This window comes from Gastrolobium bilobum, unplaced genomic scaffold (assembly GCF_033153095.1).
Source record: "Gastrolobium bilobum isolate Gb01-03AN ecotype WA unplaced genomic scaffold, APGP_CSIRO_Gbil_v1 utg13952, whole genome shotgun sequence".
NCBI lineage: Eukaryota > Viridiplantae > Streptophyta > Magnoliopsida > Fabales > Fabaceae > Gastrolobium > Gastrolobium bilobum.
In genome coordinates, this window is record NW_026898355.1 from 353,025 (window position 1) to 380,730 (window position 27,706).

Genomic DNA, 27,706 nt, shown 5'->3' on the forward strand with positions numbered 1-27,706 from the left:
GTATAGTATAAACTTATACAGCAAGATCCCTTTATATATCAAAATGATGTATAACTTAATCAGATATAAAAGGAGTGGATTAGATCTGATAAGGGATTGATGTATTAATATTGCTTGTACATTTCCCAAAAATTAATATATCATTTCAATATTTATATATTAAAATAATTTTTTTAATATATTAGTTTTTAAAATATTATAAGATATTATCTTATACAATACCCTACAAAACATTAAATAATATTAAAATTTAATCAAATCTTATACGATCTTCTAACACGTTATCCTATACTACGGAGATACCCTTAATTTATCCTAATTTATCCCTTATTATATAATATAGTACTATTTGTCACCGGGGTATGCAGAACAGACTTAGGTTCTTTTTGCCAAAGTCGATTGATAATATATTAATATTTCAGCATTTTTGCATTTTTTTTCGGGTAAATACTTTTAAAAGGGGATATACTCATGTTATTTTAAATAAATTAATAATTTTTTCGATTTATATTTAAATCGAAAAAATTTCTCAATAACTTCTCACTCTCCCGTCATGATTTTTTATTGTGTTAATATTTATCTTATATTAAAATATAATAATTTTAATTAAAATAACATAAATTTATATCCTTTAAAAAGGTAAATAATTTTTTTTCATTGTTAGAATTATGGAGGTTTCTTTAATTCTCTTGCTTTATCCTTTAATTATTAGTAGTTAGTTGTTTATGATTTTTCTCATTTACATGAAATATAAGGAATAAAAATATTTGTATATTAAATTTTAATTAAATGAAATATTTGACTAAATATTAACTACTAATTATTAAAGATATAATACTTTATTAAAAATAAAAGATACCAAAAAAATCTCTTATAATCATATTATATATAACTATGAAACAAAACAAATGCAATTTATAAGATGCACCATGAAAAAAAACTGAAAAATTAAGTAATTTATTTCTAAAGTAAAAAATGAACCAGGAGAGCAAATATAATGATTTCATTCTTTGTAGGTTATTTTATTTTTCAAAATATTATAACGGAAAAAATGATATAATTGTATTTAATTTTATATTATTGTATCAATAATAATTTTTTTTTTTTACAATTTTTGTGTTAGGATATGAAAATGATGAACATTTAATAGGAAATGTTTTTCTCATATTGCATGAGACAAACACAAAAAGTGAATGAGATCCACTTTTTTCTTTCTCTCTCCTCTTTTTAATGGGTCCCACCCACTTTTGTATGTGTTGCATGAGACAATGCAACGTGAAAAAAACATTTCTCATATTTAATTACTTTATTATTAATATAAAATAAGTTATACCCACAAAATGTATGAACAACATATTTGGCGCTTGGTAATTTTAGATAATACTTGTCAGAAATTTCACTGCCTGACAAACTGTCAAATTTGGGTATGCTTCCCGTCCTAATTCTATACATTCATCATTGAATTGGTTGGAACTTGGAAGGAAAGATAGAATGGGAGGGTAAGGCGAGGCAAAACTCAGTAATAATATGCACAAAGTTAAATAACTAAAGAGTACTTAACGTCCGAATGGAAATATTGAACTCTGTTCACAGCACGCAAAGCACAACTAGTCCAAGAAACTCTCAGAAGTTTGAATCTCCACACTTCCCAATCCTATTATCCTAGTTGAAAAATCAAACTTTGTCTAACTATGACCTAAGAAGAAAAAACAAGGAAATAGAAAAGAAAATTAGACATATTGACTGTTCAAACGTGCATATTACGGGCAGAATTGAAGTCTGAAATCGTATTGTAACTTGGAAACCACGTTTGAATATACAAGATGACTTGTCATACCTAATTCGCTCCTTCCTAGCTTGTAGTAATATAATAATGAGTCAAGCCCCTTGATTCAAATAATACAAGTTATTCCTTCTCTCATGTTGATTTCACTTTCTCTTTCTTTTCTTTTTATTTACTCTTACTACTTATCATTATCAACCTTTGTCCTTACACAAATATAATGGGATAATTTAAAGAAAATATATCATGTTCCATCTTATTGTGTATACTTCAATAATTAAGCTGCTTTAAGCTCTGACAATATATAAACTTGTAACTACTGAATTAATTTATGATGTGTTCGATCTTTTCCCGTGTCATCTTTAGGAAGAATTTAAAGTCTTAATCCTGAAATCCATCTCGAATCAGACTAATCACAAAGCGATGAAATGATTGAAATAATCTAAAAAAAAAAGCATATGAAACATTATGGCATTGGTCCACAAACTGAGACAAACGAACTGCTGCAAAATGAACAAGAATATTAGAGGCACAAACACAGCCCAAAGGCTGGCTCAAATTAATTGTAGGTGTAGAGGACAGGACAGGACAGGGCACATTCTTGGCAGTTGGTTCACCCTGCTATCCTGTGCAAGCAACCCTTGAGACAACAGAACAAATTGTTAATGCCACAAAACTACAATAGAACAAAATGGAAAAATAATTTAACCATCTCTCTCTCTCTCTCTAGAAGCTTCCATCCCTCACAACTTGGCATGCGACTGAAAATAACAAGCCAAATCCACATGTGGCCCCCCATCTTCGCTGGCTTTTGTTGAACCAAGAAAAATCTTGGAGAAATTACATGTAATTTAAATCTCATTTCGCTTTTAAAACTTGAAACACACTTTTTCTCGTTCTTTTTTTTGGTTTAGAAAACATACTTCTTTAATTTATAATTTACATAATGAACAATAATCTCTTCTATTAACATTAAAAAGTATTTTTTGGTACAACATTGAAAAACATAATTAATTTTAATAATACTTGGTTTAAGTAATTTATTCGAGATTTTAATATAACTGCTAATAGATTGAGACAACTTATTATTTACGAGATAAAGTTTATGATGGCTAACTAACATCTCAAATTAATGCAGCTGCAGAGGCCGTCAAATCAAACTAAAATATTTGCCATATCAAATTCATTTTTCTACTAAATTAGCCTGTTAGGAGTGTAAATAGATTAGGTTGGTCTGACCTATATTAGATCAGGTTTGATCTATTAGAAATAGTAAAATAGAACAGACTTAGGCTTTTAAAAAAAATTATTTAAAAAACAGACTATAAGTTTTTTTGTACATGTCGGGCCTATAAGCCTACAGGCCGGCTATATCATATTATTTATTTTAAATAAAATTATTAAAATAATAATTTTAAATAATAATATTAATTATTTTTTAAATTTTTAAATGTTTAATAAACTTAAATAAACTAACCTACTTAGGTCAAGATTTTTATTTTTTAAATATAAATCAGACCAGATTTGTAAGTTGAGTCCTACACAAGCTAATAGATCAGGCTAAACTCAATATTTTTTACACAAACATAGCCTATTTAAGCCAAAATCTAACCTAACCTATTTACACCTCTACTTAAAGTAGTACACGTGTGTTCTCTCATTGGATGACCCTCGACCTTGAGCCATCATGTCTTAATTTTGGGATAAAAACATATTTATTAAAATGTGTTAAATTTTATTTTCTTAAAACTTGAATTTTAGGTACATTTTTTAAAGATTAGAAATTTAAATAAAAAACTACAGTAAATAAATTAATAAAGTAATTTATTTAAGCCTAAAAATACATTTAAAAATTAGAAGATCATAAATCCAAGTTGGGACGGGATCATCTAGGTTCAACTTACAACTTGGATCTCCAATCACAACAGCTATACTATTAGAATTTAGCAAAATAAAAACTCGTTAAGTATTTTAATTCTGCAAAGTGCAAACAACATAATACATGCAAATTTTATATTCCAACAATACAGACATTATTCCCCACTTTCTGTCGATAGTAATATCATATCAATTTAGAGAAACCGATAAAGTATTATTTTGGATTCATTTAAATTAGCAAGCAGTAATTTTAAGTAAATTGATGCACTCACTTAAGTATTTGATAAAAATAATTAAATATTTCTATAATTTTGGTTGTTTCAGAGCTTGGCAATCAGCCCATTCTGAATAGGCTTAGAAGGCAACCCATTATCCTTATCATCCAAATCACTTGCACTTGGGGGAACATCTACAGCTGGGGAGCAATTGAAAAACCCATGTGGCTGCATCATGAATAACACAACTGAATGAATTCCAACACTATGAACATAAAATTACTATCAGTTTGTTTGCAAGCAAACTACTTCGTTGGTTCCATAGATGCTACTGAAAACTGTTAACAAAGACTTGTGCCTAATTTTCTAACACAACATGGCTTATCAAATTCGAAGATGAACTTCAATTTTAGATGTTGTATGAGCATATAAGCTCTCAAGTTTTGTGTGCTATGTATATCAATATGAATCTCATTTGAAATTTGCATAGAAAGAATTGAAATGAAATAAGCTAATGTTGAGTGAAATACCATAAGCATAAAACCAATGCGTTCCACTGGCATTACAGGCCAGTCTTCCAATCGTGGAATGTGTGTCACTCCAAATACGTACCTGGAACATTTTAACAAATCAGATAACATGCACAAAAGAGAATAATCATCAGGCTACTTATGATATATTCCACTTCATATTCAAGTGTGAAATGGAAAAGCAAGTCTATAATTAAGAACATGTGCAAAGTATATATCATCTATCATAGAAATAAAATCAAGTGAACTAACCAAAGAACTATGTCAGCTTCCTCCAGTGATCTATTTTGCTTAACCCAAGTAACCAAACCCTCTCCAACACGTGGATTTTGATTAGGGAACTCTCCTCCAGGATGCATTTCATCATGTGCATAAGGAGTGACCCAAATATTGTGCTTCAAGAAAGCTGCTCTCCTCAGAAACTTGGCCTCTGAACCAGCTAAGGGTAAACAATTTGAACCAGGTACTAACTTGTAACCTGTTAGCTGCCCAGTTCGGTTCACAGTCCTTGTGTTCCTAACCTAAAAAAGGAAATTCCCTTATGTAACTCAGGTTACAAGCTATTAAAAGAGTGTTTTCAAACAAGTAAACAATCCCAAATTTTGAAAATATAACTGCAGAAACAGTGAATATGCGGCTAGCCGGCACCAATATGCACTTCGAAAACTTGAAAATTGAGAAGATAGAAGAAAGAGATTATGAACTAGCAAATATACACACATTCTCGTGACAAATCAGATTAATGGTTACTATATATAGTAACAATCAGGATTGATATTGACCTACTAGGAAACTTTGGTCCAGCTAACTGCTATAGTTTGTTGACAATACACTAAGGAGCCCCGGGATAGTAGTACCTTGCAATTAGAGGTGGCAAAGCGGGCTGCCCGCCCCGCCCCAGCCCGCCAAAAGCCCGCCAAAAAGCGGGGCGGGCTGCCTGCCAAGCCCGTCACATTTTACACTAAAAATTAAAAAAAAAAAAAAAAAAAATCAGCCCGGGCGGGCTGGCGGGCAGCGGATTTAGAAAACTCAGCCCGCCGGGCTCGGCCCATTTTGCCAGCTCTACTTGCAATCATGCAATCTCACAATGAAAAACATAAATCGTAGATTTTGTTGATTTAGGTAAATAAATTGAATATAAGTATGTAGTATAAACATTATGCATCATCATTTGTAATTTACAGAAAGGCAGAAGCATAAAAACAGCAGCCAAATTTGAAATTTTCATCGATTGTCCCTCCTACCACAATAACTACAGTGGACAGGAGTAGAAAATTTTTACTTTTGTCTCGGTTTTGTTTCTTTTTCTTTTCGTTTTTTAGGTTTTTTTTTATAATCAAGTGGAAAGAACTTACAATCCAATGCCGAGCAGATAAAGGGTTACAATCACGCATTGCTTCCAATTCTGATTTAAGCAGTTTTTCCTCAGCATAAAATGCATTGTTGTGAACATTATTCTTTCCTGGCTCTTCAACTTTGACATCCACCTCAACAACCTGGGTATGGAGAGGGAGAACTCTTTTACTACTTTGTCATATTATTAGTGAACATATAATGACAATGAACTTTGTAACTTAATAATGGAAGTGTACGACTTTTTTATATAAAAAAGGAACCTAGAATGAACTACTAAGATAAAAAACCAGAAGTTCAACATGACATATTCACAGGAAAACCAAAGAAAAGAAACTTCGTACAGCCGTGGGTGGCTATGTCAAAGATCATGTTATTTAGTTAATATGACATTATGAAAAGAGATACTGCTATGTACTCTTAATATTTGGCATTCTTCAAAACACAATTCATTCTGATGCTTATCTTTCCGTAACAAAATACAAGCCATCTAATTGTAGATTTTCATGCAATTATTTTTTTTTTTCTAGAAAGCAAGATTTGAGATGGGCAAGAATATTACACTGGCTCTAAAGATCAAAGTATGAGTCAACCAAAATATTTCTTTGGGCCTTGGCAATGAAGACCTTGCCTTGCCCACTGAAAAATATAGCTATACACTCACCTGATTAAATGCTTCACCAGGCTTGCAGTCAACTGCCATGTCCATACGAGCAACAAAAAAGTGTTGGTGGACAGGCGCATATAATCCAGGTGCAATAGTTGTGCCATATTTTCGAGTTTCACCTGGTTGCAGTGCTCCTAAGCTGAGAATTCCCGTGAGCTTAACCTCAGCTTCTATTTTTCCATCCTGAAAGAAGGAAAGAGCAAATACAAAATTAGAGAGACAATCAACTAGCATTCTTAAGTTTGAACATTGTAATCCACCAAAAAGCCATATGAATGCCTGGAGAGAGGTAGGAAAAACAAACGAGAATATCAGATTACTTGAGCAAGCAAAAGATAGCAATGAAAACCAGAACAAACATGCTTGAAGTAAAATAATAGATTACATAACCATGTAGTTAAGATGAAATATTTGAACTGCAGTATAATATAATAATGCAAGAAATGCCACCAATCTTCCTTTCTTTCTGGTTCAGCTGCAAGGATATACAGCAGGACCCTCTCTTTGAATCCATCCCAATACTCTCTACTCAAACTTAAAACCTGAGACACCTCCTTGTATGTATTTAAAATTTCAAAGGAGGTATTTTTCACTAGACCTCAACCACGGATATGATTCTACCAACCTCACTACACAGACTCAGATATAAATGAATCCAGACATTAACTTGCCTGATAGAAGTGCCAAAAAAAACCATACTCATAGTTAGCCACAGTGCATATAAAAGACGCTGTCAGCCTTCTAGACCGTCGAACTTCAGCCAAACCTGTTCTCCAATCTTGATGCTTCCACAAAATACCGTGATCCTCTTCATGCAAGCAAACACAATTCTCTATTGTTTCAACACCTCCATTAAAGTTTGTGAAGTGAGCATCAAAGTACTTGATATGCCCTAAACAATCACAACCCTGCAATAATGACACCTTGCAAAACAACTTTAGTTTCATATGCATTGAGAAAGAAGAACAATTTATGACAAAAAAGACTGGATTAAAAGTAAATGCCTTGACCTTCTTGAGAGAATGAGCATTTTTGCCCAGGCCATCTTCTCCAGCATCGAAAGCATTCTTCCTATAGTGAGGATCATTTGGATCTCCATATGGGACCACCATCTCAACAAAACTCAACCTGTGGGCCACTGGCCTTCGCCCTCGACTTCCATCAATATAGGCTACTGAATAAATAACCAAACCCTCCCTAGGAGTGAAACCAATACGGAAGTTCCACTGCAAAAAAGCATGTACTTTTACAAGTTTACAATATGGCTTGTATGAATTAGTTTTAGAAAAAGTACAAATACAAACAATCACCTTCTGCCATTGAATGAAGTGCCCATTGACCCGAAAACTTGGACCTTCAGGCTGAATAATCTGTAAGGGTTTCACATCACTTCTATCAACTCCTCCCCGGGATTCACCAGAAGTATAATTTCTTAGTGGATCAGCAGGTGGAAGGGGGATCAGTTTACGGTCTTCAAACTCAAGAACAACCATATTTTGCATGTCAACAAGTATTTGGATTCCTTCAACAGGACGGGCATAGCCATTTTCCATAGGGCAGTCACTCTCAGTTCTACAAAAGATTAGTGGTTTAGCAAGCCTGCGGCTAGGAACATCAGCTTCACTGTGATATCCAGCACACCTGTAAGTTTCAGCATCTTCCGTATTAAAGAGAGTAAGGCATTTATGAAATAAATTCTCATAAAATGTCATTCAAATCATCTCAAAGGAACAGCTAACCAGGCATCCACCATCACAAGATCCATGTCCTCAATCCCTCTTCTCTTCATTGCTTCTCGAAATGGAGGAAAGTCCTTCACGACAGCTTCACATTCAGCATACTCCACAGCATCCTGTATGTGTAGAGTGGATAACACAACCCTATGTTGATTGGAAACTAATGTAGATAAGGACTAACACGTGAGTGTGGTAGTTGCAGTAATTATCATATTTGGGTTATAGTTCTTAATACATTTATTTATCTGCATGCATGTGTACAACAAATCTGTTAGAATATTAACATTTATATTATAAAATCATTTATGATAGAATATACAGTCACTCTGTTTATGATGATTAGATTAAAATAATCAATTACTGATTATTAGGATAGAGATTAGTTTTTTTCAGTGGAGATTACTCTCGAATTGAGTGTAAATCAATCAATATTCGAACATGTGTATAGCCTAACACACAAGTTCTCTCAATAATTCGCCCTTTCAATGACATCATTTTGGATACGAGATGCGGAATGATGACAAATTTTGAATTTAGTTATGTTAGTGCAAAAAAGAAAACAAAAATCATTCAAAGAATTACTTAATAAAGAACCATCAGTGTTGGGCTGTTGGCACTGATTCCAATTCTCTAAGCTCTCTACATCAGTATTACCAAAGTCATTTAAATTCTGAAAGGTAAACAGACTCGCACCATGAAGTAATGTAAAACTAAAACATATTGGGCCAGTGGCTTCTGAAGATCAATAAAGAACCATTACTATTTGTTGTTCACTTCAATTCTAAAAGCTTTTCATGCAAGTTTTAGCAAAGCCATTTCACACACAGTGTCTCATAAAAATTTTGCAAAAAGAAAAAGGTTGTAGTTATCATCAATCTTGGGGACAAGGGAGACTCTACAAATCCTAATAAGCAGCATGATTTTAAGAAAGTATAAAATCAAATAGTATTTACCATTGGTGGCTGAACATTTGGAACAACTTTAGAAGAAATTACTTTGCCCCTATGCTGGCCACCTCGAGTTGCTGCATGAACTTCTCTAAGTTCAACAACCCAAATGCTTGTCTCATTAGACCTTTTGTTGTAAACAACCAGTCGTGCTTTCCTTAGGGGAAGTTTAGTTGGAATCACAGGTCCTCCTTTAGTCCTGGGAAGCAATGATGGCTGGAAAGGAGGGAAGAAATATGCATCTGCTAATGCAACAACTTGCTTATCTGGTTCTACCAAGACTACTTCAACAAACCGCATGCTATCCCTTACCTAACAAGATAGTCAAATAACTTCATTAACATGCAAACACAAGGATTTAGAGAGGTTACTTGCAATATTTAACATAATTTAACCATTACTTGTGATAAATTTAATCTTAATCTACACCAAAAAAAGACAATTGAGCAATCTACCTCAGGGGTTGCCCCAGCTGCCCGAACAGTTGCTACAGCTACTGATATTTCAGCAGCAGATAGTGGATCCAAAGGGTGGCAGGTTTGAGCTTTCGTCATGACTGGAATACCTATTCCCGTAAGTGAGCAAAAAATAATATTGATAGAAGAAAAAATTTCATTGAAGACAAAAGAGAAGAATAACTAGGGCAAGAAACGAAGTATGCAATGTTTGAGATATAAAATCAATCTTGTTCCTTCACATAACCCAAACAGATTGAGTTTTAACGTGAAGGCACAAGATTGGTATTATATCTCTAACATGCAGCAAGGCTTCGTAATCTCTCTGCAAATCCAAGTTAGCAACACCCTTGAAGCAGCCTTGAGCAGAATACCTCAAAGAAGCCAAAAACACGACTCTACCCCGTATCAAACAAAGAACCAACCTTAAAAATATAAATGTAAAACTGCTCTTTGTGACTGAAAGGTCATGAGTTTAAATCCAAGAAATAATTTCTTAGCAAAGATTTAAGGGTAAGGCTGTATATAAGAATTACTCTTACAGCTACCCTTACTAGTCGGAGTTTAATGGGAGTGGTTTTTTAATCAATTAAAAGCAGAACAGGCAGTTTATTCAACTAAGTCCTCCTGAATGAAAAGTTAAAAGCTCTGACTATCCTCCGACCAAGTATATGGAAATGTTAAACAAGAAAAAAGGCATGGAGTTGACACCAAAAATGCAAAAAAAGAAAACATAAGTACACTGAGACCCTTGAAAAGGGAACATGTAGTGTGTATTTTATCAAGTATGCTGATCTGTTTTGTAGCTGAAAATACAAAGTAAAACTTACAGTCAAATTTACAAAAAAATTTGTCTGAATCTGCTAATTAAAATATAGGAAGACAAATACATAAAACTTCAAATAAATAAATTAACTCAATAGTACTTCAATATGAAAATTACTTTTTCATTCTTTTTGCTAGAAGAGCGTTACTTACAATCATGGATCAGCAATCAAAGTTATTTATTCATCTTATAATTATCATATATTATTATCATTGATCAGCAATCCCAGAAAAAGATCAAGTCAGACAACAAACCAAGCACATCGAATAGCTCCTTAGTAAAAAAAAAAAAGAGAAAAAAAGAAGAAGAAACAAACAAATAAACGTGACACGAAAATCAGCACCAGAAAACTTGAAAGAGCAGAAACCTTTGGTAGTAGAGGTGGTTTTGGAAGGAGGATCAGGGAAGGAGTCGACGGCGGAAATCAAGGTGGCGACGGAGGCTCTGTTTCGGATCGGATCCCCATGCGGGTCGGGCCAAGTAGTAGAAGCTGGTGGAGCTGCGGATGAAGAAGCAGTGGGGTTGTTATTGTTTGGCGCCGTTTTTTCCTTAGCTGTGGCCATTGTAAAGGATTAGCGAGCTCACCGTAGAAAACTCCACTGTAGTATTCCACTGACATACAGCAATGCTTCTCTGTCTCTCTCACTCACTACACGACACCGTTGCTTCCACTCTCCGCCGCCACCCCAGAAAGAAGAAGAAGAAGAAGAAGAAGAAGAAGAAGAGCCTTCAGTGGTGTATAGGGTAGAAAAGGTGGATAGAGATCCCTTTTTAACGCAATGAAGAGGGATCACAATTCACAAGGAAGTTGCTTTTCCGTGAAGATTGAAAGCGATAAAAAAAAGTGGGTACGGTAAAGTTATCGTTTTGTGTATGGCTTTTGCTTCTTCTTTTTTTCCACCGTCTTTCTTCGCTGTCAGTGATAGAGAACGGCCACTATGCTGTTTCGGACATTGTTGGCAAAAAAAAACGAAGGTGACAGAATGACAAACACGACAAAATCCAAGGAAAGTGGAACGCGTAACAAGGTGCAACAGTGCAAGTTAAAAGTTGATTTCATGTGTACTTTAAAAATAAAAAGTTGATTTCATTTGTACAAAAATAAATAAATTTGATTTCATTTTATGTTCTATTCATATAAAAAAATGGGAAATGTATGTATCATGTAACATGATTTAAAGTTGTTTTCCTACCCAAACAAAAACAGACGGGACCCACAATTTTTTCTTTTCTCACTCTTAAACTCACTTTCTCTTTCTTCCTTTATATTTGTGCTCGACCAAACATTGTTTTTCATATAACATTAAAGCAGTAGAACCTATAAAAAATTTGTGTCGAGTATAAGTGCGGGATTAAAGTTTTAAATTTTTTCCAAAGAAGATAGTAGGAAGATCGAATATATATTCTTACTCTCAATTATTCAATTTTTTGCGTGTGTACATGACATGAATTTTGTCATTTTATATATATAAAGAGATATGAGTCCTACTAAAAAATAAAGACAAAAAAAAAAGTGTGGATTAGACTTCTTTATGTCTATGAAATAACATAACTTATCTGATTTAAAATCACACATATTTTTCTCTTAATTTAATAAAATATTTTTAACCAAATAAAAACAAATTAATTTTGAATGGTAAAATCATTTTTGCAGCCGCTTTATGTACAACAACGATATATGTATGGTTATGATTTTCCACATTTAATACTTTCATCTTTTGTATGATTATGATTCTTCGTATTTAATATTTTTGTGTATATATATGACAAGTATTTGATTGTTGTACGTACAACAGCAACTGCAGAAATGTATACCCCTTCTTATATTATTAAATTGAGATAGAGACAAGTTTGTTTATATTTTAGTGTAATTGAACGTATCGAGTGACTAATATCTTTTTTTTTTTTCTTAGTAACATAGTATATTTCTTTTATCTACTGCATTATTTCATTTCTCCACTTTTGTTTGGGAATGGCATGTCAACTTCTTCGCGGAAAAAAATAAATAAAAGAGGACATGGCAAGTTGGCAACTAGGAGTTCATAACTTGCACAAGAACCAATGTGTCATCTAAAGCATTCAGAGTTACATCATTATATATGGTACGAGAATGATTACAATTAAATCCAAATGCAAAAGAAATAGCAGATTTGATTGCAATAGGGTAAAATTTTGAAAAAAAATAAATTTGGCTTGATTTAAAATTAAGGATGTATTTTGAACTTAAAATTATAAGGTAGTAGATTAATCTAATTGTGATTAATTATGTTTATTTTTAGATTTTATTTTATTTTATTTTTAGGAAATAACTATCGTTATATTTATTTTTAAATTTTTCATTATTTTTAAGATTTTAATTTTGAATTGAATTGTACTTATATTCTTTCAACATCAAAAAGTTTATAGGATGACCCTAATAACATTATGTCAAATCTCCTAAAATCATCAATCACACCATAAATAAGGATAATTTAATAATTTTCCGCAAGATAACAAGAATACAGATATTTATAATAGAAGCATATGAGTAAGCACCAGCGGATCCAGAAGATATTATTTTCAGTATGTTTGCATGTTTAGTGACAGGGTTGGGGGGCATTGCCTCTGGATTTTTTTTAAAAAAATTCATTAAAAAAATAAAAAATATAAACAAGAAAAGAAAATTTTAACTTAATAAAAGAATATATAAAGTGATAAGTTTTGTTATATTTATATTAAAATATTAATCACTCAATCCGTGACAAGTAGTTGCTTCTAACATTTGTTTGTCATGGATTTCAATTCACCCATCATTAGGTAGGTGAAGCAACTAGGTTATTGATGGAATGGGATGTCACCCATTTGAAAGCATCCCAACCATCTTCATATGCGGCAGGAAGAGGGTGTTCTGGTGCAAAGGAATATACGAAGTAAAGGGATATATTTCTGTGTTTTGTTTGATTGGGTGTAATTTTTTTGTCAAAAGTTTGTGTGTGCAAGGACAGACACTGGCACATAGCTAGGTCCGCCACTGTGAGGAAGTAATGAAAATGCAATGAGTTGCTATCAACTTTACAAATGCACCATGAGCTGCTTTCTATTTCAATTTGCGAAAAGATTGAAGAAATTCAAATAAATTTTATTTTGGGTAACTATGGAAATTGTCTACACCTTCACTTGGTAGCTTGGGATAAAGTTTGTAAACCCAAGAAGTTAGAAAAGTGTGATTTAATTAGCTATGAAATCAAAACAGGGTATTCACATGCAAAATGATATTATATATGAATATCCATCGTAAATTGAATTATTATCATAGATTGCATAATCCTTATGTGCTAGCTAATATATGCTCGTAGACTCCAAAGTCAATAATGATATGCATCAAGATATTTTTAAAAAGTGGAACAATATCCAAGTCCACTCCCTAATTTTGCCCCAAGTTCATAATTCCCAAAAGCATTGACATCTTTCTTTTCATTATCAAATACATTCTTTGGTTTCATTTAATATGTGAATTGAATATACAACTTTGTCGTCATTCAAATCCAGAATCCGTGTTCTAACCATTTCATTTTCTATGTTTTGCAGGTATATTTGATGTGATTGTTTATTTTCTTCGTGAACAAATCCATATTCCTTGCTATCAAGATTCAGTATACTCAATCTTCAATATTTTGTTAAGCTATTTGTTGAAGGCAACCTAGTGTTTTGATACCAAATGATGCAAAAAAATAAGGAAGCGATTCTATTTACTACTAAATTTTTTTACAACCCTTACTGCTAAATTAATCACAGTTAATTGCCATTAATCTAAGGGTTATAATTTATTGAGAATTAATAATTAAAGTGTGTCCAATAAATTATAACCATTAGATTGGCGAAAATCTATGGTGATTACTTTAGTAGTATAGTTGTAAAACTTTTCGGTAATAAATATTATCTCTCCCAATAAACAAATAAAAATGTGGCTAAATAGAAAGTTTGGATAGATAGAAAAGAAACACTCGGTTCTTAATTAGGGCTTACCAAAGTAACATAACTACTAATTGTACTAACTCTTTTATAGACTAAATACAAATTAATTTAAAATTTAAAATCTTAAACATAAGAAAAATTCCTAAAAGTAAACATAATGATAGTTTTCTTCTATCTGCAATTAAATCAGCTTATTATACCATAATTTCAAGTTTAAAACACGTCCTAAATCTTAAAGTTCAAATCATGTCAAATTTGTTTCTTTCCAATTATTGCCAAACAAAGTGCAATCAAATATGTTGCTTCATTTGAATTTGGATTTCATTATAATATATTAGATTTTAAATTATTGTTTCTTTGAAATCTAGATTCCTTAAATTAACATATTAATTGCTTGGCCATGTTAATAAGTCATTTCTAAGTGCATCACTTGGATTTAATTCTGCAAGGTGTTATGCCTTCATTTATTAAAGAAAATGAAAAAAAGGATGTTTTACAAGTATTGTTTTAAAAACTCAACTGGAGATTAAATCAACAATAGCTTTAAGCCTAGCGATAGTAATTCGGGATGACACAACGTAATACGAATACTAATATACTTAACATGTGTTTGGTTGGAGGATTGTAGTGAGATAGATAGGCAAATTAGAAGTGGGATTGTAAGGTGTCCATGTTTGGTTGACCAGCTTCCAAATTTGCCCACCTAAATCAGTTTGCTAGGTGACACATTTGCATGACTATTTGGATCGAAATTGATGGGCAAATATTCCCACTTTAGATGTGGTATTCCGCCTTATCTACCTAAATTTTCACATTGTCTAATAAGCAGATGACGACCTTACTCTGAAGAGCGCGCGAAAGAGTGAAAATCTCGTACCAAATCAGAATTGCAGAGTTGTTAGTTGTCACTTTCCAAAGACCATAGACTTGGACAGAGGAACCCGAAAACATGCAAGCGGAATTTTATGAAAAAATAGTCTCCACCATCTTCTTGTTTCTGGTCTAAAACCCAAAAGAAACCATCACTGAGCATGAAGGTTGGTTACTGTGGGAGGTAAGTCGGTGGAACAAAATTGTATATCATCTGTGTTTCTCGGTTTTTTCCACACAAGGATTGCGTTTTTCCCTTGATCCATGGTGTTAGATATTAATTTCATAAATTGCATGTAGGTGAAAAAGGTTTCTCAAGTCTTCACCTTGCGTTTTTATGTTTTGGATTTTTTTGGTTGGTGTCTTTGAATGTGATCGTTGATTAAGTTGTGATTCTGGGTACCCTTCATTTTGATTACTGGAAACTGATGATCAAAAGATTGTAACTTTGTATTGCGAATAATCTGTTTGTATCTGTGTCTAGTGCCTAATGAGTGTGATCCAGATTGTTGTTGTTTTTCTTTCAGCAAGTTATTGATCTACAAAGTTAACTTGTAACATTGTTTGCCTTTGATTTGTTGCGATTGGATCTTGCCTAAGCTAATTTGCTATTTAGACATGTCAACATCTAATAAACCTTAAGTAATGGAAAAGGATGCTTAGGATGAAAAGAAAAAGGAAGATGATGGGAAGGGTGGATTCCTTGATACGGTAAAGGATTTCATTCTGTTGGTGAGAAGATTGAGGAAGCAATTGGATTTGGAAAGCCAACTGCAGATGTTGCAGGGATACACATTCCAAAAATTAACAGGGATATTTTCGTAATAGCAACTTTTTTCCCATCTATATTTTACCTACAACCAAACATAGACTTTATAAAAGTTACTTAATTTTCCCGGTTAATTTTTTTTCAACCAAACAACTTTTTTTATATTTTCCTACCAAACTCACTTTCCTACCATTTCCTATGAATATCATTTTCCTATTATTCATAAAATTTCTCCTCAATCAAACGTCCCCTTGATATAAATATGACGAATTTGAAAACGGGTCAAAACTTTTGACATGGACATGACTTGTTTATTTTGTGGGTTGACATGACTAGACACGAATAATCTGTTAATCCCAAAATGTGTCATTTATTTTGTGAGTTGACACTACACAAAATAACACAATATGAGACGTCACAATACAAATAACCTGTAACAAGATTAAGGCAGATAAGTTTTGTATTTGAAAATTAATATGCAATATGATATGAGTTTTTTTGTGTCAGATTTTACCAACACCAACATAATATGAATTCGAAAATGAATCAATACGAATACAAATTTGTGTAGAAAATTGCCACCCCTATTTGAGCCATACTTTGATTTGTTTAACCAGTTAAATTAATAATTAATTAAATTGAACAACGTAAGAAATGATCAAATTAAAAATATGGCTGATTCATAGTCTAATTGATTATTTACGAGAGCAAAAACTTTACAAGGAAACTGTAATTCATTATTTCAAGAATATATATTGTTATATTATATTTTAAAAATTGAAATATTTACTGACAATAAAACTTATACATGAAATCTGATAATGGAAGTAATTTAAGCAATTTTTTTTATAGAAAATTTAAGCAAATTTACTTTCATTAAAAGCATATGCAGCCGTTCCATGGATGACTATAGACAAACATTGTCAATTATTTCAAGAGAAAATTGACATGATGGCCGTTCTTCGAATTTCCTCCGCATTTGCCATCTCTATACTTTTTTTATGGGCTGCTGGGTGGGAAGCCGATCGTCTCCAATCATATGGATTTTTCAGAATAGAGATTCTTGGTGCTTTGGTTTCTATCCAGTTGATATGGTTGCTTGCTGGGATTCTGGTATACGAAGACATTCATGAGGTGAATGGCTTTTAATGTTTATAGTTGCTGCATTTGGTCTAGTGGTTAACATCATCATGACTCTGTTATTGGGTCATGATCATGGCCAAAGCCATGGACTTCAAGTGTCTACTCATCACCATCATCATGATGTCAATCATCCAAAAGATTGCCACCAGCATGCTCATGAAGATCACATGCACCATCATGCTCACGAGGTTGCTAAACCGCTTCTTGGTGAATCAAAAGAGAAGGAAAGGAGATGGAACATAAAATGTACAAGGTGCTTATCTCCATGTACTTGGGGACTCTATCCGGAGTGTTGGAGTAATTAATGGGTGGCACAATGGGGCAGGGTGTTAGTTTAGCTTGATACTCATTACAACCCATTTTGTCACAAAAACGTAATGTTACTAGTTACAACCCATTCCGGATTCCGGCAGGTTTCAGCTGTGCATTCACTGGGCCACACAATTCCCCAGAAACACAGTCACGCACACGATTTCTCGACACGGTGAAAAATGGTCACATTTCAGCCTTTCATATTGTCAGATCCAGAGGAAAAAATACCAACATGGAGAAAATTCATAGAAACGTTTTTAACCAATCTTTCAAAACATGGAATCAATTTAACCGGTAGGAAATATCAAAATTCATAAGGAAAAACCTCCTTTAAAATGAACTTGTTTGTATACATTCATTCTTAATTTGGTTTAAAGTTGTATAATCACGGCCAGTATAGCCCAACTTAACACACTAAAAAATATGGCAAATTAGAGATATCCCAATTCTTTTATTTATTTTAACTTCTCGTATGCGAAGGAATAAGAGTTCTTAGAATCGTAATTCCTTATTTTGTTCCGTATGAATGATCATTCATTACTAATGAGGTGGGGATGATAAATTCTCATAGAATGGAATGAATTAGCTCTATTATATATCAATTCCATGTAAATAATTGAATGGAAACTCTTCCTAAACAAACCAAATACTTACAGGACACTTGATGGTATCACACATTATTTAGGACGCATAGCTAAAAGAACCATAAAAACCTACTAGACCACTAAAAAAACGAGAAGAGTTACCCCAGCTGACTCAGTTATATACATTGTACAAGGCGGTACAATGCCAAATAATAAAAAGGAAAGATACTACACCATTACTCACAGGAGAATATATACTGAAAAGAAGCATGCGAGGAAGAGAAAGGTAGAAAGGAAATGGTGTGTGCATTGCCAAATTGGTAGACGCGCACTATGATAGCAATCCAATATGAGTAGGAAAAGATAAACATGCTTTAATATATGTGAAATCCTACTTGGGCAAAAGCATGAAAGGCTCGAATAAACTCCAGCATCAAAGTCAATAGCTCAATATTATTTTCCTAGGAAAAGGCTAACAATCGTGTCATCCACATTAAGACAAATGCCTAATATCGAAAGAACATGATTTAATGTTTACCTGAATAAATACTACATTAGACTCCAAAAATTGTTTGAAAAACTCCAATAGATTATAAAACTCAAAATCTACTGTGATTAAGGATAGGGGTATAATTAATAAAACTAGCAAACACAAACTTGTACCTTCATAAACCAACAACTAGGTACTGAAAACATAATATATATCATTCGGAATATGTAAAGATTAAAAATTTAAACAAAACAAAACCACAAACATCTCAAGTTCGAATGTATGAAAACAACTAACTCAAAAACGGAAGGGCCAAGTAACATTAAAAACTAAGCGGTAAGAAGGACAGCACCACCGGCCTCCTTAATCTTCTTCTCGGCGATCTTGGAAATGAGCTTGGCCTTGACGACGAGTGGCTTGTTTTCCGGCAACACACCCTTCCCGAGAACCTTAAAGTATCCGAGCTGGGTGACGTCGATCAAAGGGGCAGTGTCCGTGGACTTTGAGGCCTTGTCCTTAACATCCTGGGGGACAAGAGACCAGAGCTTGTCGATGTTGACGATGGGGCAGTGGAACTTGTTGCGAAGCTTGTGAAAGTACCGCATGCCCACTTTCCCGAAGTAACCCGGGTGATACTTGTCGAAGAGGATGCGGTGGTGGTGCATGCCTCCAGCGTTTCCCCTACCGCCGGGATGCTTCCGGTGCTTCCCGATACGACCGTGACCCGCACTCACGTGCCCGCGCTTCTTCCGGTTCTTCTTGAAACGGGTCGTCATCTCTGTGTCTCTGCCCTCAGGTTTCGGCGCCTGAACGAAGGAGAAAGGTTAGGGTTTGGGTGCGATTTATTGAATGGGATGGGGGGAGGAAACATAAAGACTCTTTTACCCCTAGGGTTTGGAGTTGGGCTGTGTTTGTGATATGGATATAGCCCGTCAAATTATTACCCAATGGGCCTCATCTATCTTACTCCTTACATTCTAATATGAATTTTGCACGTGCTTAATTCGTACAGTTACAATCAAGTGCAGATTGAATCTAAGGTACTCTTTGTTTCGAGAAAAGTAAAAATTTGTCTCTAGTGCAGGTGGGATTGCTGAAACCCACGTTTGGTAGAAACAATTCTGTATATTTGTCCGTCAATTGGCTTTGCATAACAATCCACGAAAATAAGTAAAAAACTTACTAAAACACTGTTTACAAAGCCGTCTGATATGGTGGTATTTGTGTGAAAAGCGGATAAGTGAAAAAGTAAGATAAAAACTATAACAACTTTACCCCTCATTGTTAACCACATGTGACCAAATGATATTCGTGAACTACCCCTCATTGTTTTTACAAAGATACTTTTGTAATTTTATTAAGTTTTTCATCAATATTTTATCTTCAACCAAACACACATTCAGAAATTTAATTCAATTTTTCTGGTAAAATCTTGCCCAACCAAACAATTTTTTTAAAATTTTCCTATCTAACTCACTTTTCTTGCAGATCCCTAGTATTTACATTTTACTAATATTAAAAAATTTCTCCTCGACCAAAGAGTACCTAACGCTCCGCGAACAAAGTCACAAACACGACAGCATTATCATTATTAACGAAAAAATCTTATGTATTATTATTACATTATTCCTTATACACTTAAATTAATATTATTAAAACGCTGTCGTTTGGATGCGTTCTTTTGTGGTAGGTAGATGAAAGAAGAACCAAGCAAAATTCAGCTTTGAAGCTTAACCGCAACCGTTCCATTGCCTCGTGCTCGTGTTCTGATACACATGAACCACAACACAGCTTCCTCAAGCTCGTAGCTTTATCCGAACTGAAAACTCATCTTCTTCCTCTTCTCTTCTCTGCTACCATGCCTCTTCTAATAGCAGGAACACAACGTTCGTTACTTCCTCCGATCCCTCGCCATCATTACCACAACAACAACAACAACAAGAACAAGCTTCTTATCATAGCCTCTTCTCAGAAGCGCTTCCCTTTTGCCCCAACGCGAATTGTTTTCTCGAGGCACATTCGCGCAATCCCTCCTCTAAAGTCTGCGTCCATCAACGGGGTCTCCGTTCCAGAAGCTTCCAGCGAAGGCAATGCTGTTGAGTTTCTTGAGACAATACGAAAGTGGATTCGGTTCCTTCCTTCGATTTTTCCCGGTGGAAGTTGGTGGGACTTCTCAGACGAAATCGACGTTCAGGTACTGGCTCAGCCGGTGACCGTATGGCGCGCTCTCGCCAAAATGTGGGACCTTGTTGCTCGAGACAGATGGGTCATTGTCGCCGCGTTCTCTGCTCTGATTCTCGCAGCAGTGCGTGGCTTTCTGTTCTTTCTTCTTCTTCTGTTTTTCTCTCAATAATTTCCATGTTTTCTTCGCTAATCTTTGCGATTCATTTGGTGCCCATTTGGTGTATTTTGAAGATGAGATCAAAGTTGCGAACTTTTCTTATGTGGGTTTCAGGTTTCGGAGATTTCCATACCACATTTCTTGACAGCATCCATCTTTTCGGCACGGGGTGCGGAAGTTACAGTTTTTCATCGGAATGTGCGTTTGTTAGTTCTGTTGTGTGCAACTTCGGGAATATGCAGGTCAAAATCTTGTATGGTCAAATCTCCCTTCTACCTGCTAGCATTAACATTATTCTTCTTTTTTTGTTCCTAATTGCTGTTACTGAAAGAACCTTACATAAAGAGCGCAATGGAGTTGCTCTCCATATATGGCATTTGACCAAAAGGGGGTCATTCTATTTGCCTCTGTGTGTGTGTGTCCTGTGGTAGATGATGCGTTATGGCTTCTAAGGTTCTGATGACAGCTGTTTATTGTGACTAATCATATAGCATGTTGGATTTGTTAAGTAGATCAAAGTTAAACTTTTTTCTTTATTTGATGATTTTTAGTTCTGCTTCATTTGAAACTTTTTATCTTGCACGTGGGATGTGAGGATTTGTAACAAGTATTTTCTTGTGCTTCAGTGGGATACGAGGTTGCTGTTTTGGCATTGCAAACATGATTCTGGTTAGTTTCAGTGCCTGATATTTGTGGAAGGGGATTTCAATGGTTCATGTCAAATAGACAAGACCTTAGTAAAATAAGAACTATAATTATCAAATTAAGACTATTTTACTTGAGCAATGGCCATTCTGCAGCCCTCATTTCCAAATGAATTGACTTTGGGTTTTCTTCAACTCTATTATGCAAATAATTTTTCAAACTTTAAAAATATGTGCAGGTTAAGAGAATGAGAGAAACATTATACTCTTCCCTTCTTCTTCAGGTTCTGCTGCACTTAATAACTGATCTCTCCTGATGCATTTATTTACTTTCTGCTTTTGGTGTATGGTTTAACTCATTCGGCAGTGCCCTTATTGTAGGATATATCATTTTTTGACACTGAAACAGTTGGTGATTTGACGAGTAGGCTTGGGGCAGATTGTCAACAAGTGTCAAGGGTTATTGGAAATGATCTTAACTTGATATTGCGCAATTGTCTTCAGGTTGATTTAGTTATGAAAGATGTAATGCTCAGAAAGGTCTTCCCTAATGTTGGAGGCTTTAATTGGGTTTTTTTATCTTGTTAGGGGACAGGTTCACTAATCTACTTGTTGATTTTGTCTTGGCCTCTTGGTTTATGTACATTGGTGATATGCTCCATATTAGCAGCAGTTATGTTACGTTATGGAAGGTATGTTCTTGGCTGACCTTGATATTGCATTTTTTGTGCCTTACAATTGACTAGTGAAAGTTAAATGAGCACTGCTGCAGGCAGCATGTCTGAAGATAAATATATCAATGAGAATGTGCATCAATGCAAATCATATTGACTTGTTCTAAATTAATTCGTGTAGTAGACTCGAAAATATGTCAATCTGTAGAAGCAGAAGGATTCTCTGCCTTCTTCCCTAAACTTTGTCTGCTGCAATGATGTTTTCTGATATATTTATATATTGCATTTGAAATTTTTTTTTTGATTCTTTTAAGCTCCCTTCCAGGCTTCTACCTTTTTCCTTGTTTGTCTCTTTTATTTCACTGGTGTTAATTTGGTTATATATTTCTGCATAGGTACCAGAAAAAGGCAGCAAGGTTGATCCAAGAAGTCACTGCTTCTGCAAATGATGTAGAATAAGATGCCTTATACTATAATTTGTTTTATATTTTCCTAAATGCCATTGCTATAACAATTTTCTCATTATTGAATCAAAGGTATCTCAAGAGACATTCTCTCTTATTAGAACAGTTCGAGTTTATGGAACAGAAGAAAAAGAACTTGGAAGGTGATAGTGCTATTACAATTATAACATATTTATTATTCATTTGTTTCCATTTTTTTGCTTTTTTCACATGTATCTCTTCCATCTCTATCTACAGGTACAAATCGTGGCTGGGGAAATTAGCTGACATAAGCTTGCGACAAAGTGCTGCATATGGATTTTGGAGTTTTAGCTTCAACACTCTTTATCATTCAACTCAGGTATAGCCAAGGGTTTCTAAAATCATGATATTTATCTATTTTTATTTATTTCCTTTTTCCTTTTTAAACCTCTAATTGTACTGTTGGAAGAAAGTTTACTAGGATTGACAATTAATAATTTTTTTGAAGTTCAGTTAAACCTTTGTACTTGACTTATCTCTTATTGAAACATCTGCTCTTATAGGTTATTGCTGTGCTATTTGGAGGAACTTCTATCCTTGCGGGTCATATTACAGCAGAGAAACTTACTAAGTTTATACTATACAGTGAATGGTTAATTTATTCAACCTGGTGGGTGGGAGAAAATATATCCTCTTTGATGCAATCTGTTGGGGCTAGTGAAAAAGTATTCCATTTAATGGATCTCTCACCTAGCAGCCAATTCATAACAAGAGGCAAGCATTTCTAGAGCTATGTTCAACTATTTAATGAGTAATCAACTTCATTTGATTTAGTCCTTTTCATGCTTCCTTTGATTTTGCTAAGTTTACCACCTTTATGGGGACTGCATATCCCTGCATCTTCAATTCTCTTTATACTTGTGGATCAAGCATGAATATTTTCCCAATTTAAGAATTATGTGTTAGCTGAATTATAATTTTCATAGTGTAAATATAATGAGCTAGGCATTAGGCATTGACTAAACTGCATAGTTTACTTGTAAGGGATGCTCACGCACTGGTTATAACTTATAAGTATAAATTTTATAACTTAAGGTACTTGCTAAGATATTTGACACTATGGTGATTGTAAGCAATAAATGGGCTTTAAATTTTTTTTTCTTCCAGTGACACCTATACTGAATAGACTGGGTTGTCAGAGAAAGCTGACTCCTGCACTTATGGTCATGTGCAGCTCTCAATATATTTTTATTTTTGTGATAATAGTAATACATATTGGTTAGTTCTCGGTGCCCTTATAGTATGCAACTCCAGTATATGTGTCTATTCTTCACTTCACTTCTCTACCGATAGTATTATATAAATAAATAAGAGAAAAAAAAAATTCAGATGGTAGAAATAATGAATTCCTGCATAACTTTTTGTCCTCGTTTTAATTATAATATATTGAAGGGTAGGTGTAACTTTGTTGCAGGAGTAAAGTTGCAGAGGTTAATGGGGCGTATTGAGTTTCTAAATGTAGCTTTTCACTATCCTTCAAGGCCAACGGTAGGCCTCCTATTGCTAACATCTATTGGTTTGTAGATTTGAAGCCTGTATGAGATACTGTTTTTGTTTCTCAGTTAAATGAAGGATGAGTGCTGCTACCAGGAATAAAAAAACTTAAATTTACAGATTTTTAAACACCCCCCCCCCCCCCCCCCCCCCCCAAAACCCCTAAAACCAAAAAATGTGGATGCATACATTTTTCCCTTTTTAATAGTGTAAGTTGTGTGACAGGTATGTTGTGAAATGGTGTAGTATCTTAAGTCCTTTTAGGAAAATGAATGTTTAATATAAATAATGAATGCAAATGGAATTTATTTCATTTTGGAGAGCAAAAAGGGAGAGGGGGAGAGGATTGTTGGATCATAGTGTATCAGGATTTATCTAATTAGTCCTCATTATTCACACTTTGCTGCACATATCTTCAATAAAAATGCAATTCTCGAGTGAGCTCTTCTGGCACCACTTCTCTCTTTGGCATGACATTTTAATTAGTGACATTCAATTTGATTCTCCATCTACATGGGGTTAAGATTATCATTATCAGTTATTCAGGCTCAATTAATGGCAGACATTGTAACAGGTATCTGTTGTGCAACATGTAAACTTTGTTGTCCATCCTAATGAGGTGGTTGCAATTGTAAGAAACTGCTTCTTGTCTCTTAAATTAATTCCTTCCCTGCACTATGGCTAAGAGATTAATCTGCTGTTTCTTTTGGTTTGGCATAGGTTGGTCTTAGTGGTAGTGGAAAAAGCACATTGGTGAATCTTTTGCTCCGTCTCTATGAACCTACAAATGGTCAGGTAGAGTTTGTTTATCTCATTAAAACTGAGAGTGGATTTGGATGGTTTGGAATATGAGAGAAAAAGATACTGATCTTTTTTTGTACTTGGGGAGACTACTGTGTTTTTGCTAAATTTATGTAAATGGCAAAGTTGCTTCTTTGTGACCGAAAGGTTAGGGTTCAAATCCAGGAAATAGTTGCAAAAATACGAGGGTAAGACTGCGTACAAGGATTTCCTCACTCTATTCCCACAAGTCGGGGTTTAATGGGGGGTACCTTTTTTACTTTTTTGAAATCTATGTAAGTGGCTAAAATGAATTGTCTTCTACCTTAATAAAATGACCATCTTCTCTTCAATTAGATATTTCACATAACATTGTTGGATTAACCTTTAGAGTTGGAACAAGAAGTTTAAAGAGAGGGAATGGTTTTATGTTTCCTTCTTTTTAAGAACAAGGGTAAATGATATCATGGTCATGGGTTCTGAATCCAGCTGCTTAGACATTAGTTCTAGATTTCTTACTGCTATGTTATCAAGTTTCTCTTACTTGATTGCATTACATTCACCCAAAAATAACTCTGGTTGATTATATTTTATTTTATTTTTTATAATGTGAACTTGTTGAAATTAAGTGACCATTTTTCTCAATTGCAGATATTGATTAGAGGGTTCTCTCTCACAGAATTAGATATGTAGTATTTATTGCCAATTATACTGGCAGTATTCTGAGAGTGGATACGTTTTTACTTGAATATTATCTTAACACAAGGTCTTATTGCAGATTTTGATTGATGGTATCCCTCTTAAAGACTTGGACATCATGTGGTGGAGAGAGAGAATTGGATTTGTGGGACAGGTTCTTAAGTCACCAACATGGACAAAATTCAGTGACTATATATGTCTCTTTTCTTCTAACTAAAATTTTGTTTTTACAGGAACCCAAGCTCTTCCGGATGGATATTAGTTCAAACATTAGATATGGATGTACTCGAGATGTAAAGCAGGAGGATGTTGAATGGGCTGCGAAGCAGGCCTATGCCCATGACTTCATCTCAGCACTGCCCAATGGCTATGAAACACTTGTCGATGATGATCTGTTAAGTGGGGGACAAAAGCAGCGAATTGCTATTGCTAGGGCCATTCTTAGGGACCCAAAAATATTGATCCTTGATGAAGCCACTAGTGCACTGGATGCTGAAAGTGAACATAATGTCAAGGTCTGCTTTTGGAAACTACTAGAAGCCAGATGGCAATTAGTCACGCTAAATGTTAAGTGAGAGAAAGATTAAGAAAATATATTGATGCTTCAGTTTCCATTATATGTAGGGTGTTCTTCGATCTGTTAGAAGTGACTCTGCAACAAGGAGAAGTGTAATAGTCATTGCACATAGGTGATACTCTGGCTCTCAGTGTGAATTAAGTAATATTTTGATTATTAGTTTTGAAGTGTATGACTTGCTTTACAGGCTTTCTACCGTACAAGCAGCTGACCGGATTGTGGTGATGGATAACGGTCAAATTGTTGAGGTTTGTAAATTGTTGATTCACTTTGGATGTCCTTATTCTTATTAATATTCCTTTGTGAAGCTTATTATCCTTAATATTTTCATAAGCCTTTTTTTTTTGTCTTCATTGATAATGTAATGCTCACTCATATGAAAGGTTGGGTTAGAATGTCATACATGTTCTCTGTCTGTCAAATTTTTTATTCTTTTCATTGGATTTGACTCCTCAAACTCTTCTGCTGGATCATGATGGACATAACATAGGATAGGATCCTCCATGAAGACAGTAAATGTTGCCATATTTTTATCCGGTTGTTCAATAATGTGGGGATAAAACTCGCATTAAGTTGCTAACATAGAACTTATGAGGAGAATAAGGCTTCTGTAACATCCATGTGACACTGAGACTCTTTGGATTTCATGTGTTTGAATGAATAGCTATTTATTCTTTCATTATCCTTTCTTTTCCCTAATCTGAAACATAAATGTCATTAATTTCTGTCCACGCAGAACGGAAGTCACAGGGAGCTTCTCTTAAAAGATGGTTTATATGCACGGTTGACTAGAAAACAGGCTGATGCCATGGCATGATTTGGGTTTCTGTGGCAAACATTCTATTTTTCTTCTGGCTTCTTTCTTTTTAAATGCAGTATATTGGGGCAAGCAACTTTTTTTTACTTGCTGACCCATGTATTTATAGTATTATACAAGAAAATTGAAGTTTAGCAAAGAAGGAAGCTACAGCAGTTTTGGTTCGAAATGCATGGCGGCTTCAGAAAGATTTCCCGGTATCAGGTTCTTAGGCAGATGTAAAAACATGAATGTAGGTCCATTGGGGGGGTTATTCATAGTCAAGATGCTTTTAAGCGTCAGCTGTACTATAATATAAACTTTTTATTGTATAGCTGTAATTTAAATGTTTAACGCTTCAAGACATTTGATTTGGAGAATACCTCTTGCCCTTGTTTGATGCCACTTCATACTCAAATTGAAGTCTATAAAATTTTAGTTTTCAAAATTCTAATCAACATTGCTTTTCCCATTTCCATGGATGGAGAACTTTTAATGTTAAAAAGGGCTATATTACATGTTGAAGAAAACAAGTTTATCAGTTATATACAGTCAATCCACAAAATTGATAAATATATGAAACACCTTGAGGAATATAAGGGGAAAATACTTCTTTTGTTGTTGCAGAAGTATTTTCCCCGGCAATTGACTCAAATTTTTTATTTTTTTTTTAAATGGTATGGTGGATTCCACCTTTTTTTTGT

The 27,706-nt window shown here is 34.2% G+C and overlaps 3 protein-coding genes and 1 pseudogene across 6 annotated transcripts; 2 read left to right on the forward strand and 2 right to left on the reverse strand.

Moving 5' to 3' along the window:
* Positions 1 to 3,789: 3,789 nt before the first annotated feature.
* On the reverse strand, positions 3,790 to 11,159 carry LOC133315174 (amine oxidase [copper-containing] zeta, peroxisomal-like). 2 transcript variants are annotated; one of them, XM_061516744.1, is made up of 12 exons: positions 10,758 to 11,159; positions 9,565 to 9,665; positions 9,116 to 9,421; positions 8,166 to 8,278; positions 7,737 to 8,067; positions 7,437 to 7,652; positions 7,098 to 7,334; positions 6,424 to 6,609; positions 5,762 to 5,902; positions 4,659 to 4,927; positions 4,407 to 4,488; positions 3,790 to 4,104 (listed from the first exon to the last, which is right to left on the reverse strand). In XM_061516744.1, the coding sequence occupies exons 1-12, from the start codon at positions 10,951 to 10,953 to the stop codon at positions 3,982 to 3,984; spliced, it is 2,301 nt and encodes a 766-aa protein (XP_061372728.1). In that variant the 5' UTR covers positions 10,954 to 11,159; the 3' UTR covers positions 3,790 to 3,981. The 2 variants fall into 2 exon arrangements, with proteins under 2 accessions (XP_061372728.1, XP_061372727.1); XM_061516743.1 differs by having other exon boundaries at positions 9,565 to 9,674.
* A 5,775-nt stretch (positions 11,160 to 16,934) lies between these two features.
* Positions 16,935 to 17,459, forward strand: LOC133315203 (metal tolerance protein 1-like; annotated as a pseudogene).
* A 1,200-nt stretch (positions 17,460 to 18,659) lies between these two features.
* Positions 18,660 to 19,348, reverse strand: LOC133315184 (large ribosomal subunit protein uL15x-like). Of its 2 annotated transcripts, XM_061516758.1 has the most exons (3): positions 19,180 to 19,348; positions 19,046 to 19,122; positions 18,660 to 18,961 (listed from the first exon to the last, which is right to left on the reverse strand). In XM_061516758.1, exons 1-3 carry the CDS (start codon positions 19,286 to 19,288, stop codon positions 18,842 to 18,844), a joined length of 306 nt encoding a protein of 101 aa, XP_061372742.1. In that variant the 5' UTR covers positions 19,289 to 19,348; the 3' UTR covers positions 18,660 to 18,841. The 2 variants fall into 2 exon arrangements, with proteins under 2 accessions (XP_061372742.1, XP_061372741.1); XM_061516757.1 differs by having other exon boundaries at positions 18,660 to 19,344.
* Positions 19,349 to 20,260: 912 nt separating this feature from the next.
* Positions 20,261 to 27,402, forward strand: LOC133315179 (ABC transporter B family member 26, chloroplastic). 2 transcript variants are annotated; one of them, XM_061516752.1, is made up of 18 exons: positions 20,261 to 20,817; positions 20,968 to 21,095; positions 21,480 to 21,522; positions 21,737 to 21,781; positions 21,879 to 22,001; positions 22,086 to 22,189; positions 22,567 to 22,621; positions 22,708 to 22,778; positions 22,873 to 22,975; positions 23,160 to 23,370; positions 24,071 to 24,144; positions 24,725 to 24,781; positions 24,871 to 24,945; positions 25,709 to 25,783; positions 25,863 to 26,144; positions 26,254 to 26,318; positions 26,394 to 26,454; positions 26,943 to 27,402. In XM_061516752.1, exons 1-18 carry the CDS (start codon positions 20,371 to 20,373, stop codon positions 27,021 to 27,023), a joined length of 2,100 nt encoding a protein of 699 aa, XP_061372736.1. In that variant the 5' UTR covers positions 20,261 to 20,370; the 3' UTR covers positions 27,024 to 27,402. The 2 variants fall into 2 exon arrangements, with proteins under 2 accessions (XP_061372736.1, XP_061372737.1); XM_061516753.1 differs by having other exon boundaries at positions 20,612 to 20,817; positions 20,968 to 21,106.
* Positions 27,403 to 27,706: the final 304 nt, after the last annotated feature.